Here is a 16762-nt window from a genome sequence, read left to right as displayed (position 1 = left end):
AGAAATCTGTTTTTTTAAAGCGGCAATCATTTACACTGCAAAATCAAACTGGTTTTGCAGTGTAAATGATTGCCACTTTAAAAAAAACTGGAGATTTCTTCCCAAATCTCTCACTTTCTGAATATCTCATCCTATTAAATCTCACCCTATGTATGTACTGTGCATTGTCACTCACCAGTTTAAACTCTCCATTGCCCACAATGACACTGAACTCACTCAGGTCTTTCATGAGGCCATTGAGAACCTCTGCAATCCGCTTACGTTGATGTGCACTGAACTCCTGCAATCGATGTAGATCATTTTCCAGAGCCAGGAGAGTGGCCTTAAAAAGGAACAAAAATATATTACACATTCCTAAAAGTCCTCTTTAGACAGATAGCATGAAAAGATTTAAATGATAGTTAAAACACTTTACAGTGAAACAGATCATAATAGATATTTAACCCTAGGCAAAACCTCAGCTTACTACTCCCATCGTCACCCCACACACCAATACAACGTTCCAAATACTAAGGTGAACATGCGTCTAATGCTGTGTACACACAGGAAGATTTTTTTGTTCAATCTGCCTAGCAGGAACCAAAATCTGGTAATGTATGGGAACAAACGACAGGAAACCATTTGCTTGAAAACGCTGTAAAACAGATAAAAAACAATTGGATAAATAGGTTTAATCAATCAGCTGTAACCAATTTGTCTGAATGTCTGTTGGCTGCTAACAAAGATTTAGGAGCAAATGGTTGATTGTCCGTACATTACCAAATATGTGTTCCCAACAGACAAATTGGACAGATAAATCTTTAGTTGTGTACCGTTTTACAAGTTGAACACCTGCCGATTGCATTAAGTTCAACAAGGATGCCTCTCTGAGTCATCCTTAAGGCAGAGCTGGCCTTGAGTCATTGTCTGACATTGTCTAATAGTCAGGTAGGATGGGAGGGGAGGGGGGGGAGGGGGAGGGGAGAGGTGTAATTGAAGCAATAGTTAATACACATTTTTATCTTGAGAAAACCGAAGTGTGGTTGCTAGTTTGTCCATGTTCCTCTCCACTACAAAGAGAGGTAATGCTGCAGAAACACCAAAGGGTCATTAACTAAACTGACCCACAGGAGTCCGCCTATCAGGCTTTTATTCCAATACTAAAATGGTGAAGGGAAGGCAAAATTGGTGATGGCCATGTTGGGACTTGACTACCAGGAATCATAGGAACTTTAGAATCTGCATAATCTCCAACATGAAATGGAGAGAGAGATATACATTGTATAAAGTAGACTCATGTCATCCAAAACAACCTAGTAGATACTGTATATGCTATTATTTTTCTTTCGAAAGTACAGCGAACCCCATCTGAGGACTTACCCAAGTCCCTCACCGATGCCTGTTCTTGGTGGTCCTGCTCTACACTACAGTACGTACTAATACTAACATCTTCATATAGAGAGCAGGATACGGCCCTCTGAGCTAGGGGACTTACAGGGATATGTATAAAGCCTCCAAGAGAGATAAAGCAGAGGAGATTCCATAGCACCCTCTGCCATTTTACAGACCTTACTAGATAAATCATGGCTAGAAGCTCATTGTTGCTATGGGAAACATCCACTTTAGCTCTCTCAAGGTTTGCTACATCCCCCTACTTCATCTTTTGAAAAGATGTGAAAATATGGATTAAGCTGGTATGAGACAGAAAGGGAAAGGAGTCAAAGAACCTTGAGCCTGGTTGGTAGAGCAAAATGTTGCTATAACTAGTTCAAGTACAGGATATAAACCCAGCCTTTATCCACAGTTGTGATTCTGAGAAAATATGGGTAGTCATCTACAATTTGATAAGAAAGGGTAACAAAACAAGAGAAGTGATCTTCTTGACCTGGATACATTTGGGTGGAAGTGTTTCAAAATTTCAGCAAAAGTGCCTTAATTAGTTAATTAGCCAATGTTTACAGTCAATACTTTAGAAGCCAAAGAGAGACCCAAGAACACTGATATTGTAAGAAAGGTGATAAAGATGCCGACTAGGGCCCCATGTATACCCATTTCACATGGCAAAGCCAGGTCGGACGCTTTCATTTTACATTTGTTGTCAGCCTGATGCCATTCTCCGTCCATTGTCACAGGACCCATTTGTGCCTGCTCTGCACGAGCCCTACACAATTGCGTATTTTCTGACAGACGCTGAACTCCATCCACATCCAAATCCCACCTATAAACATTAAGCTTGTATTGATGCTTTCTGGAGTTTCCTTCATCCATTAATTTGAAGCCCTTCTGTGGAGATCCCATTTCTGCCCAGTTTTATAAGCAAAAAAAGTGGGGCTCTAGAACTGATCAATACTAAATAAAATGGCTTTGCTGGGAAGATATTGGGCATATCAAAAGTCATATAACCATTCAAAACAAAACAAGCGCTGCTAAGTGATTGCTCAATACTGCAATCAAAACATGATTATTTTTTGTTCAAGTAGTTTAGCCTCAATATACCTCACAAAATGACAGGAAATTCAAGCTAAGAAGATGTAACTAAACCGTGCAAGTCACACAGAGTAAATGGAAAAGCAAAGGGGTAGTCCCTTTTCGTCAAAACATAATTATAGCTCACACAGATGCCCATATTAGTTCATGTTCTGGAATCAATTCTATTCCCTACAAAAAGATTGTTATTGGTGCGATATCACCACCTTGTGGTCATAAATAAGAACACATGAGATACGCGTACTCACAACTTTCTGGGACAGCTCATCCGCGAGGATTTGGTTCTGTAGAGTTTTATCCTCTACTTCCTGGGACTTTTGATCATAGTTTACGGCTAGCTCTTCTAGAGCCTGCAGGACCTCCTTCACTTCTTCCTTGGCGCAATCATTCTCTGACTGCAGGCGACTCAACTCCATCTGCACCTTGTCATTGTCTCCCCGAGTGGACATTAAGAGCTGTTGGTGCAGGAACAACGTTACAGTCATGTCATTGTTGTAACTAGCATACATTGGGGAAGATTTACTAAACCTTAGAGTGTGCGATAAAGTAAAGAAAGATAAAAGTATGCGGCAATCAGCTTTTAACTGCCATGTTACAGGCTGTGGGCCAGATGCACTAAGCTTCAAAAGTGATAAAATGGAGAGTGATAAACAACCAACCAATCAGGTCCTACCTGTCATGTCACAGACTGTGTTTGAAAAATGTCATACAATAGATGATTGGTTGGTTGTTTATCACTCTCCATTTTATTATCACTTTTGAAGCTTAGTGCATCTGGCCCTGTATATGCAAAGTGACAGTAGCAAATTGGTTGGTACTTTATCTCTCCCCAAGGCTTAGCACAACTGCCCCATTTTCTAAGTGATTTATAAATGAAAAGTCTAAAAGTATGTTTTTCTATGACTAGATATATTACTAAAAGACACATCTAGTTATTATGTGAGACATTTTGAGATAGTTTGGGGTCAATTTACTAAGTGGTAGCTTTGAATCCCCTGCACACAGCGCCGTAACAGGATGGAATGTGCAATGTGTGGCAAGCCTCCCGCTAAACCTGTGATATCACACATTACGGGCAGGGACTCCAGCTCTGGAAAATACATTATTTCTAGAAATATTCACCCCTTTTGCAGGACCATTCACCAGGGCTGCCATTAGAAATTGTAGGGCCTGGGACTCACAAAACAGGAAGGTCCCACCACCTTCACACACACATGCTGTCACACAGCCTCTCACACATAAGCTCTACATAGCCACACGCACCCACACTGCCCCCATAGTCTCACACACACACACTTCCCCCATAGTCACAAACACTCACTGCCCCCATAGTAACATGCACACATACACTCTGCCCCTATAGTCACACACACTCACTGCCCCATAACATCATACACATACATAATCACACACAGCCCCCATAGTAGCATACACACTGCCCCCATAGTCCCACACACTGCCCCCATAGTAACATACAGACATACACTTGCCCCCATAGTTATACACATACACTGCCCCCACAATCTCTTTCTCTCTCTCTCACACACAGACACACACACACACATTGTCCCTATAGTCTAATAGGGCCTACACACATACTGATATTAAGGCATTTTCTAATTGACTTTGCTTAGTTTGGCAAAGTCGCATAGAAAATGCCCCTACATCAGTGTTTATGTGGGGGCTATAGCGACAGCAATGTGTGTCCCCATCCCCAAGGCCTGTCCCGGTGTCCATCAATCTCACTGGTTGCCAGTGTTCTCCACCGGTGAGTGCGCCAAAAAAAGCACATTTGACTTTCCGTTTGCCCATCGCTATGTCTGTAGGGCCGATTACACATACACTGCCCCCATAGTCTCCCTCTCTCTCTCTTTCACACACACACACACACTGCCCCCATAGCCTATCTCTCACACACCTTCCATTCCCCTTGGAGCCCCCCACAACTTACTGCAGGAACCAGAGATGACAGTGGATCCATGCATCGAGAAGGGGCCGGGTGACAGCAGGGAAGATCACAACTTCCGGCAGACAACCATGGAGGGCGGTACAGAGTAGGCTGCATTGTTTTGAATGTAGCGCTGACTGCAAGCCAACAGCACGTTTGATACAATTACCTATAACTTTGAATTTCGTTCTCTTCCTTACAGAAGACTCATCAGGTTCAATCCAATTATATGTGAAGGGTGTGAGGCCCGTTATCAGCCTGAGCTTGTTCAAAAGTGCTTACATCCCCAGGGCAGCCGAGAGGAATGACGGGCCCCGGTAAAATGTTGGGGCGTGGCCTAAGTGTGGGAGGTGTGGCCACCGCCTGCACTTAGGCCACGCCCCCAAAATGTTAAGACGAGGGTGAAAGAAAACTCTGAACTGCAGCACACACCTACAGCATGTGCTATGCTGACAGTAGGCTCAGCATGAGCTCACACGCTGTCAGTGAGATGCTCATGCTGAGCCTGCTATCAGCACAGAAGAAGTGTGAAGTAGAAGTGTGTGCTGCTGTTGCTACCTGTGAGGGACGGAGGGGGAAGGGAGGGGTCGGACCAGGGCCCCTGCAGGGCCCCTCCAGCAAGCCTGGGCCCGGGTAATTAGTACCTGCTCCCCCCCCCTCTCGGCTGCCCTGTACATCCCCTGCGAGCAGTTTTGGGCTGCCATAAACACTCACACCTAATTATACTGAGCCTATACTGTCAGTATGCATTACCTCCTCTTGATCCAGCATCTGCTGCTTGAGCTTTTCTACCAGCTGACTGTGCTGGTTGATCTCATCGTCCTATAAATATAAGGAGAAAGGGATTTGCCATCTTAACTTGTAAAGAAGAAATAAATCAATGACAATTTGCCTATGACGAGCCCTCGTGTGTACCTTGTCATCCAGCTGCTTGTACATCTTCCGGATTTCCTCCTCATACTTCCTCCTCTCCTCTTCTGAGATCCTGATCACAATGGAGGAGTTATTATCATTGACTGGTGTCTCATCACAGGTGTCCTGGATGAGCTGATCCTCATCACTCAACTGCTCCGTCTCAGGCACGTTCTCTCCTACAGAACAAAATACCAATTTTACTGTGCAGGTAATGTTCTGGCGGAACGAGAGAAACTATTGTACGGCTTTATTCTATGCAATAGCTACAGCATTATTCTTTATATAGAAACAACAATGCACATCTGTTGGGACTGCCCAGGAATATGCTTCCATATCACTCAGTACTTTATGGACTATTTCCTGGCACCCACTTATATGAAGCAACCAGCGGGGGGTCGGTACATTATGAACCGTGTTAAGGGCACTTTATGGTTTGTCAAGAATCATTCAGGACTACAATAGGCTAATTCACAGCTGGCAAAGACTATTTCACTATAGACAGTCCTGAGGCAGAATATATTATATATATATATATATATATATATATATATATATATATATATATATATATATATATATATATATATATATATATATATACAAGGGGCAGCAGGTCGGCACTCCACACAAATATAATAGCAATATTCCGGTGCCTGGTCCATAAAGGGAACGTATAAGCACTTACCCCCCACACTCGGTGAAGAATCCAGACCGGCACTCAGTGAAGGTTGAAGAAAGAGGATTTTATTCCATAATGTGCAGTAAATACATACATGGGTGCAGCTGCTGTATGTATTTACTGCACATTATGGAATAAAATCCTCTTTCTTCAACCTTTACTGAGTGCCGGTCTGGATTCTTCACCGAGTGTGGGGGGTAAGTGCTTATATATATATATATATATATATATATATATATATATACACAAATAGTATACCAATCTGCGCAAATCCACGGTATAGGTGTCTGTCCAATAATTATGAAATGTGCAGCTCAACTCCACTTGAGGCTAGCTCGTGCCTCAGACAGGGGAAGACATGAAAAACAGAATAGAAGGAGCGCACCAGTAAATATCAAAAGTTCACTTTACTGAATAAAATGTAATAAAAGCACATACATCAAGGTAAACTTTAAACAGCATATCCACCGCTGACACCGAGATACCGCTGGGCTGACTCCATTCTTGGGCACGTTGTGTCCTCATCGTCCTGTTGGAATATCCTGCTGTGCCTGTCCAGACGTGGCTGGTGCCGTTAGTTACGGTGGATATGCTGTTTAAAGTTTACCTTGATGTATGTGCTATATATATATATATATCTATATATATATATAGATATATATATATATATAGGTTGGTGCAGGATCGGCACTCCCAATGCTTGTAAGTAATTTCCACCGGTGCTCCCACAGCTTTAAATAAGCACAATGTAGGGTAGAGAGGTGCGGCACTCGGTTCTTTCATCAATCAAAAAAGACGACAGGACATGTCGACGTGTCAATGTTTCAGTGCTTTCTTCGGCACTATCTTCAGGATACACTGTGTATCCTGATGATAGTGCCGAAGAAAGCACTGAAACGTTGACACGTCGACATGTCCTGTCGTCTTTTTTGATTGATAAAAGAACCGAGTGCCGCACCTCTCTACCATATATATATATATATATATATATATATATATATATATATGTAATCCAATAAAGCTTTAACTCCCCATCCCTAGCCTTCTTCATATTACCCCATTGCATTGATCATATTGTCTCAATGGATTAATATGGCTGTAGCAACTCCAGGGCGTCCTTGAGGACGGTCATGTAATCATCACTTCTGGGTCAGACCACCGATCTTCCAGCATTCCTGTAGGTATTTCTCCCCTTACCCCAGGCATTCCCAACCTCGGTCCCCAAGGCAGAATTACAGTCCAGGTTTTAGTGCTATCCATGCTTGAGCACAGGTGACTATATTAGTAAATCTACTAAGACCTGCACTGTGTGCCTTGAGGACTGTGGTTAGGAATAGCTGCATTGCACCAAACCCTAACTCTCCCTCTGGTGCTTAATTCTATCCTGCCCCTCCCCAAAGCCGAACCCCAATTGTGAACATTCTGTCAATTCAACGGGTTTAACTATGTCAACATTGTGATATCAACATTATGAAAGTTGACATGTCACTGTCGATCTTTTGCCTCCATCCACCCTATTTATGAAACCTTCTCATATACAGTATGTGGCTTTCATTCAATCTAGATCAGGACTCGAGAACCCTAGTCCTATCCCTTAACTTCTCCCCATTACCTTACAATGCACAATGGCCCTGATTCTTGGTAAGCTGCGAAGTGAGCCCGCCCCGATGCCCCTCCAAAAGGAGCTTTAAACATTTTATTTGTTTACAAATAAATATTGTTGTTACTTTTGATTTAATATACTTGAATTTCCAGCGCTCTTTTCATTTCTACATGAATAGTGCAGTGAATAATGTATAGACATTATATGGCGAATACCCTGTATTGCACTATAATGTATGACTGATTCATGTTTCATAGAGTTATATATTTAGGCAGCGCAGAGAAGAAGTACACTTATATGTAGGGTTAAGATGGGATGTTGCCCATAGCAACCAATCAGATATGACATTTATTTAGCACCCTCAAGAAGATAATAGATATAGGCCCTTATTCTGGTTCACTCGCAGAGGCAAATTCCTTCTCAAATGGACAAAACCATGTGCACTGCAGGGGGGCAGATGTAACATGCATAGAGAGAGTTAGATTTGGGTGGGGTTTTACTTCAAAGTGAGATCTACATTGCAGTGTAAAAATAAAGCAGTCAGTATTTACCCTGCACAGAAACAAAATAATTCCCCTAAATCTAACTGCACATATTACATCTGCCCCCAGTGCACATGGTTTTGCCTATTTGAGAAGGAATTTGCCTTTGCGAGTGAACCTGAATAAGGGCCTATTTTATATACATTATGCGAATATAGTATATATATTTTTAAGATTTTTCATGGACCCTAAGGGCCAGATGTATCAAGCTTCAAAAAGTGATAAAGTGGAGAGTGCTAAACAATCAGCTCCTACCTGTCATTTTTCAAACCCAACCTGTAACATGGCAGTTAGGAGCTGATTGTCTGTCTGTTTTTCACTCTCAGTTTTATCACTTTTTGGATCTTGATACATCTGGCCCTACATGTATTTGGCACCTGAGATAACAAGTCTAGAACATCTCCTTACCACTTCTCCAGCGGCTCAGTTCAGCTTCCAACTTTTCAATGGTCTCCTTCATGGTCTTGTTCTTCTCCTTCTCCCGTTCATACTTCTTCTTCCACTGTTCAGCTGTCAGCTCCAAGTTGACTGATGCAGTATTCTTGATGGTCTTGGCCCTGTAGAGAGAAAGCCATGTTTATATGGAAAGCACAATTATTACCATCTAGCAATAATGACAAATGCAAAATACGCCTGACGTAACATTTAATATTATTACAGTTTTACATTTTGGGGTAAAATCTGCAGAGAATTGGCACGTTACAATTGTCAAAATGAAAATAGTATATAATAAAAGGTTAAAACGGTTCTCCGCCTCTATTGGGGAATTCAAGTGTTTCTACTATCAGAGACTAGATGGCGCTGGCGGACCAAGTTCAGTGTTGCTCCATTTAGCCGCGCACAGTTTGAACTGATAACTACTTATCAATAAAGGTATTATATGTATACCTTTATTATTTTTATTTATTTTATTTAGGTATTATATTTAGCTCAAGGTCACAAAATCAAATATATGACAGCAGTTTATCAATAAGATTATCAAAATCACACAATGAAGGACGTAATTATATCATTGTATAAAACCAATACTTATTTACTGATCACTAATGGGAACTCTACTGATGAGTCGTATTACCGCTGGCCAAACATGAGTGTAGACTTGGTCTCTGCGTCATTGTAGCTGGATGGGGAGCAGCAGATAAACATGGTTGTCCTGCAGTTGCCACCCAAAGAGTCTTGGAGGATTCGAGTCATCTTGCTGTCTCTGTAGGGAACGTATCCTTTCTAAAACACAAAAGAGGAAATATTATTATTTAAAAAAATGCTTGTTTAGTTCCTAAATAATGAGGAATAAATGGTTTCTGTCCATGGTCGCTGTGATAATGTATACAGTATAATTATTGACAGAGTTAATGTAATGCAGCACTGGCTGTCCTTACCACTCCCTCTGCCAGAGATGATATGACATTTCCCAGGGCAGATAGAGATTTGTTGATGTTCTTAGCTTCATCCAGAACAGAACCTTCAGCTCCGGTTTTACTGACCTAAATAGATGGGAGAGAATAAAGACCACAATGTCTCTGTGACTTATAGATAAGCGATGATGTTCATCTGTGGAAGCCACAAGATAATTTCCCAGGGAACTGACAGCAAATAAAGTGACCTCTAAACTTTCCATCAGCTTTGCTGCATAACAAGTCAGGTGCCATGGGTGCCCTTACAATCCAGCACTGATTTACCTAAATGCTAAATGGTTATTGAAACTTATTGAGACCCAGTTTTATGTGATATCAGACATTCACCTCTGATTGGATCAGATGCACTAAGCTTTAAAAGTGATAAAATGGAGGGTGATAAACAGCCAGCCAATCAGCTCTTACCTGCCATGTCACAGATTGTGTTTGAAACATGTCAGGCAGGAGCTGATTGGCTGCCTGTTTATCACTCTCTATTTTATCACTTTTGAAGCTTAGTGCATCTGGCCCATTATCATAATAGCTGTAGTCATAATATTAATACAGGGTGGGTGTAATATTAGCATTACTGCCTCGCACCACTGGGGTTGATACCCTCCATGGCCCTAAATGTGTGGCGTTTATATATTCTCCCCGTGCTTGTGATGGTTTATTCTGGGTACTTCAGTTTAATAAACTGGTATGTTACCATCTGTGTTCCCTACCACACACGTACGTATGTACGTACATACATACACACTAGGGTTATTTTTTATTAGAAGTAGGGATGGCCATCGGTGCAGACACGATCGATGGTTGCCATCAATGGCGATTCTGCACCCAGCCATCGATAGTGGCAAACTATTTGATGTATAACCATTGATCATAAATAACTTGGGAGCAGGACTTCCGGGTGTCGGGGGCAGAGCTATACTCTGTGATCCTGGCACCTTGAGGAAAAACAAAGGAAACATTGTTTCTCCTTTGCCATCAATGTAGGGAAACTATCTGGTACTCCCACATCGATGGCAAAAGTATTCAACATCGGCCACAAACCATCAATGATTTTAAATCATCGATGGACGTTGGCCATCCCTAATTAGAAGCGTGCATGTACATACATGTGTAGTAGGGAACAAAGCTCCACCGGGGCAAGGACTGATGAAAATGGCTAACTATTATCTATAAAGTGCTGCTGAGTATGTTTGATATACAGTATATCCAGAGTCAGACTGGGGTATGAAGGGCCCACCAGAGAATGAAGTTAAAGGGGCCCACTTTAGGGGTGTGGTCCATCTCCAGGTGGAGTGTGGCCAGCTGCCACAGAAGTTTAGCTAACCATTAGAGATTAAATAGTATAGTAGCAACAATGTACCTAGAAGATACACCATCATCCAGTATAATGTAACATGTATATTGTTTAATTCATATCCACAGATTGGAACCTAATCCCTATATTTGGAGGTGGCCCCCCCATGTAGAGGGGCCCACAGGGGGTTTCCCCTGTGGGTCACTCCAACACTCCCTATATCTGGTAATAATTATTTATTGGATCATCAGATTACACAATTAGTGAAAGTTTATAAAGGAAAAAAAAAATTGTATAAAGCAGAACCAAAAGTAAAAACGGTACTCTTTACTTAGAAGGGCGCCCACGATCTTGATCGTGGGCATCGTTAGTAAAAAATCTCGGGCATCTCGGGCATTGAATGCACTAAAAAATCGGGTGCGATCAACCGACGAGATGCCCGAGATTTCCCATAGGGAACAATGTTAAATGTCTCAATTGACCCAATTTTCCTGTTCAATGCCTCAATTGACCCGATTTTTCCATAGGAAACAATGTTAAATGGGCCACAGAGGCCAAATAGGCACCCTGAAGTGTATAATGGCCACCCGAATTGTTAGCGCCACCCCACGATCAACGTCAACCCGATGCGTGGCGAGCGCAGCGAGCCCGCGAGGGGCGGCGGTACGCGTCCTACGACCTTTTCATACCCCCACTATCCACGTCGGCGTGGAGTCGAGAATAGAAAGTGTGGCGAGCGCAGCGAGCCACCGAGCCCGAAGCGTGGCGAGCGTACGCGTACAGCTGTGAAGCCCGCGAGGGGACGCGGATACCTGTGAAGGTATCCGCGTCCGCTCGCCACGCTTCGGGCTCGGTGGCTCGCTGCGCTCGCCACACTTTCTATTCTCAACTCCATACCGACGTGGATAGTGGGGGTATGAAAAGGTCGTAGGACGCGTACCGCCGCCCCTCGCGGGCTCGCTGCGCTCGCCACGCTTCGGGTTGACGTTGATCGTGGGGTGGCGTTAACAATTCGGGTGGCCATTATTCACTTCAGGGTGCCTATTTGGCCTCTGTGGCCCATTTAACATTGTTTCCTATGGAAAAATTGGGTCAATTGAGGCATTGAACAGGAAAATCGGGTCAATTGAGACATTTAACATTGTTCCCTATGGGAAATCTCGGGCATCTCGTCTGTCGCATCGCACCTGATTTTTTAGTGCATTCAATGCCCGAGATGGCCGAGATGGGCGCCCTTCTAAGTAAAGAGTACCAAAAAAACATATAAAATGTACAAGCAACACCCTCTTAAGGTGGCCACACACGGTGCGATGTGCGTTTTGTACTACATCACATAGCATGCGATACGCTAAAACAACATGCGATTTGAATTAGGTGTGATGCGATCTAGTACAAAAAGTACTGCCTGCACATACATTTTGACTTGCGATATGCGATGCGTGGGAGCACTCATGGCATCGCAAACCAAAAGAAACACAGAACCTTATTCTGGCTGACTCTAAAGGTTGCGAGTTTCACAGCCTTGCGAGTCCTCCAGACACCAACTGCGGCCCGCACGGCCGCCCCTCACCACGAAACCCCGTAGGGCTGCGAATGGATGATTTTCAGAATCATCCATTTGCAACCTTAGGTGTGGGGGGAGAAATCATTTGATGGTCGATGACCATCAAATGATTCCTCCAGTGCTCGCAAATCTGAGAAACCTCTATGGTGTTTCAGATCCCCGAGCGCCCTGTGTGGGCAGTGGGCGGGTAGCTGACATCCGCTGATGTCAGCTGCCTGCCCCCCGCACTCGCGCCACCAGGCCATTACCATGGGAACACGCAACATTTTCATGGGAACGCCCATGAAATGCTTGCCGTTCCCATGGGTTGTGCCTACCACCGTCGCACGCCCGCACTGCTAGGTGCGAGCGGGATGGTAAATATGCAATGCGCCATGCCCGCTCGCGCCAAGCATCTGCACATGTGCAGACGCAAAAAATCAGTCCCACATGTGAACGCGCGGGCGGACCGATTAAATCAGAATAATCCCCACAGTGCGATGTGAACTGCATGCGATGCTTTTTGAACTAAAAAGTTAAAACCGTATCCAACCATCGCAAAGTGTGTGCGTACCTTTACTACTCTGTCTGTTTGCTAATACCCAGTGTTGGCCTATTTCTGTGTTTGTTGCCAATTATTTATTTATGTATTTATTTTTTAACAGTTTCTTATATATTATTCCATCTGAGTGGACATTCTATCCCAATCTCATCCCGGGAGCAGAGCCGAATTTCCCATTAGGCACGTGAGGCACGTGCCTAGGGGCGGCACATGTTTGGGGGCGGCACTTGGATGCCTGTGATAGTACTGTCAGCCCAAAATGTACCAATAACTGCAAAATATCCATTGTACTGTACTTTATTCCATCTTAAATAGAGTGTAAATGGATAGGACATGCAGACACTGCCCCTATAAACTGTCCTACTTAGTAAACATTATTGCTGTGCCTAGGGGCGCCCTCATCCCTAAATCCGCCCCTGCCCGGGAGAGGAGGATTATAATGTTTCTTGTTGGCTCCACCTGGTAAAGGCTCCCTTGTATTTTTACTATTTTTATCTGGTTTTGGATACTTTTTATCTGTGACAATAAAACTTTTGGAAAATAAACCTGCTATCGAGACTGGTGTTACGATCTGAGGAAACCTGAGCTCCGAAAGAAACCATTATGGGAATATAGGGACCTATACCCAGGTCAGTACATTTACCCTTAACTTTTGGAGCGGGATGACCTCTGAACAAAAAAGTAAAGAAAACGCTATGTGTACATAGGGACCATCACTAAGGTCAGTGTGGACGATTAGGTTTCTACAGTTAAAGAAACATATTCTGTGGGCGGTTCAAGACAAGGTTATAACTGAATTGACTCACATCAATTGTGAACAAGATCAGCACTTGGTTCCTGTCCTTTTCTTTGTATATTAGTTTCTTATATAGCGTACACATATTCCGCAGCGCTTTACAGAGAATATTAGTAGTCACATCAGTCCCTGCTCCAGAGGAGCTTACAATCTATGTTACCTACCACATGTACACGCAAACACAGACATTCTAGGGTTCATTTGTTGGCAGCCTATATACCTACCTGTATATTTATGGATTATTATAAAAGTTTCTCAGAGTATACTGGTGCAATAATAATATTAATATTAAAAATAATTGACTGTACTGGTGTAAACGAGAACATTAGTCACTTATCAGCAATATATCATATTGTGATGTTTGTTTTTTTCCTATTTGCAGAACTCTGCAGTCTGCCTCCAATACCAGCATCCTGCAGAACATCAATAGGCTTTGTTTAGTCTGAGCGCTCATTGATTTACAGTATTTTACAGGGATATATTTCATGGCTACTACCCCAATGATTGAGCAGCATTAACAATAACTTGTTTCTATGCAGCATTGCTTTCACTGACGCAGCAACTGCAATGATATTGAATAAAACAATGTAATGAGTTTAGATGATTACAAGAAGACGGATGGAGAGGAAAACCAAAGTATTGACTTTAGGTTTCATCATTGCTGAGCTTATGTTTAAACTATTACTGGAAAAAATAGAATATCATAGCAGGCAGCAATGTACCAGCACATTGGGCCTGATTCAGACTGGATCGCTGGGCTGCGAGTTTTCAGAGTCCAGAAATCAGGTAAAGGCCGCCTCGCCCAACACCCCCCCCCCCCCCCACTCCCATGTGCACAGCTACGAATGCGATTGCAGTCATGCACATGTAGGAAAACCATTAAAAATCACTGACATCTAATGTTTTTCCCCTCTGTCCGCGGCGCCGAGTACTCAGCGATGTGATGGCCGTGGGGAGAACGAGGCCGCTGTTGATGTCAGTGGTCCTCCCTCCCAAGGGCCAGAGGACGTCTTCATTTTCTGAGGCACTCACAGAAAATGCACGGTTACCACCCCCAAGCGGCCGCAGGGTGTCAATCACCGGGGGATGTGGTACAGGGGTCCGACAGTCGGGATACCGACAGTCATTAGCCCGACATCAGGATCCCGACCCAGACAGCATGGCGAGCGCCAACAAAGCCCCTTGCGGGCTCGCTGCGCTCACCACGCTGCAGGCACGGTGGCACGCAAGCCACCTATTCTATTCTCTCTCTATGGGGGTCGTGGACCCCCACGAGGGAAAATAGCCGACGGCCGTCGGGAACCCAGCTGTCTTTGTTTTGACAGTCGGGATCCCGACTGTCGGGACCCTGTCCGGCACCCTCACCTGGCTGCCTTCGCATGGATGGCTGGCGCATGTGCACAGAGTATTGTGCACATGTGCGGCCATTCAATGATCGCCCGTGCTGTGAAATCGCTGCTTTGCTGTAGGGTCTGAATTAGGCCCATAATGCGGGAAATGGTTAAATAAAGCACTGAGGAACTTCTGAAGGGAGATCGGTGAGAAACGCTTCTCTATGAGCAAATTCTGTTCAGGCAATATATATATTTAGATTTTCTGATTATTTCCTTGACTTTCGATCAATCTAAATCTGTAATGAGGGTTGTATTTCTGGGGCTGAAACACACCCGTACTAACATTTTAAATCATTGCTGCATTGTATTACCCTTAGCGGCCGATTCAGAATTCAGCCCCTTCCCCAGTGTTTGAGGTTTGTGCATCACGGGAGCGAACGGCTAGAGCAGGGAAATGCTAGTGTGGCGTTGCCTGCTCGGGGTGGGTGGCTAATGTCACATGACGTCAGCGCCCCGCCCCGTATTCGGCGATTGGCAGAGGAAATAAAAGTCAGTTTGGACTGACTTTTATTACCAAAGGAGAGAAAAATCATTCGATGGTCAGCGACTATCGGATGATTTCTCTCTCCTCCGGCTGAATGCGAGGGGATGTGTTCAAGTACACATGCTAGTGAGGGGAATCATTGGGGGGTGGGCGTTCGGCAGGCGGCGCTTACCTGTTCGTTAGGCTGTGAGTATGCGCAACCTAGCAAACCGATCTGAATCAGACCGATAGTACAAGACTGCCAGTGTAAGTGATAACTGCCTGTGCAGAAAGCACCACCATTCGATTAGGCTGTCTCTACCTTGAATCTACTGTTATACAAAGATTATATAAATAAAGTAATTTATAGTCATTATGATTCCGGGTGTATGGCTTATTTTATTCCATTTTTTTTCTTAAATAACTTTATTATCCAGTACCCAGGATGTCACCGTCATAGAAAAATGATTTATCTCAGGGCCTGAATCAGTAACTGACCTTTTCACTGCCTGCCAGGTCAACCAAATACAGCTTTCCACTCAGCTTTTGCTCCGTCTCCACATTCTCCTGCTTGATATTGATAAGGAAGATGCTGTGACTACGGGAACTGTGCTCATTCATGTCTGAAAAAGAAATATGTAAATGATTATATAAATATTATAGTCACATAAACAAGTATTATAACAACATACATGACAAAAGGGAAGAATATTGGTTTGGTAGATTTCTAAGCACAATGCTCAACAGAGAGCAAAAACTGTGGAAACGGGAAGCCGCACAGATACATATGGTGATATAACACAACATTAACTTGCTGACCACTGGGCCTGATTCAGGTTGGTTTTCAAAAGCAAACTCCTTCTTTAATGGACAAAACCATGTGCACTGCAGGTGGGGCTGATGTAACAGGTGCAGAGAGAGTTACATTTGGGGGGAGATATTTTGTTTCAGCCAGGAAATACTGGCTGCTTTATTTTTACACTGTAATTTAGATTTCAGTTTGTTACATCAGCCCCACCTGCAGTGCACATGTTTTTGTCCATTAAAGGAGTTAGCATTTGCAAACCAACCTGAATCACCCCACAGTGCAAGCACTAGCAAGCACCCACATTGCCACCACTCAATGGGGTTTATTCTAGTTCATTCTT

At 43.5% G+C, this 16762-nt stretch overlaps 1 protein-coding gene across 2 annotated transcripts in view; it reads right to left on the bottom strand.

Annotated features, from left to right (window-relative positions):
* The window catches only part of KIF5A (kinesin family member 5A), a 150405-nt gene that overhangs the window by 44256 nt on the left and 89387 nt on the right, over positions 1 to 16762 (bottom strand). For both annotated transcript variants that reach the window (XM_083169389.1, XM_083169390.1), the window contains exons 8-15: positions 16113 to 16237; positions 9533 to 9637; positions 9229 to 9377; positions 8562 to 8710; positions 5330 to 5505; positions 5168 to 5236; positions 2715 to 2921; positions 176 to 322 (exon numbers count right to left, since the gene is read on the bottom strand). In XM_083169389.1, coding sequence (XP_083025515.1) covers positions 176 to 322; positions 2715 to 2921; positions 5168 to 5236; positions 5330 to 5505; positions 8562 to 8710; positions 9229 to 9377; positions 9533 to 9637; positions 16113 to 16237 — 1127 coding nt within the window. The remainder of the gene's footprint in view (positions 1 to 175; positions 323 to 2714; positions 2922 to 5167; positions 5237 to 5329; positions 5506 to 8561; positions 8711 to 9228; positions 9378 to 9532; positions 9638 to 16112; positions 16238 to 16762) is intronic.

Source organism: Crinia signifera, chromosome 2 (genome assembly GCF_055691185.1).
Source record: "Crinia signifera chromosome 2, ASM5569118v1, whole genome shotgun sequence".
In the NCBI taxonomy this organism is placed as follows: Eukaryota; Metazoa; Chordata; class Amphibia; order Anura; family Myobatrachidae; genus Crinia; species Crinia signifera.
Note: the sequence above shows the minus strand (reverse complement) of the source record. Positions and strands in the feature narration are given on the sequence as shown.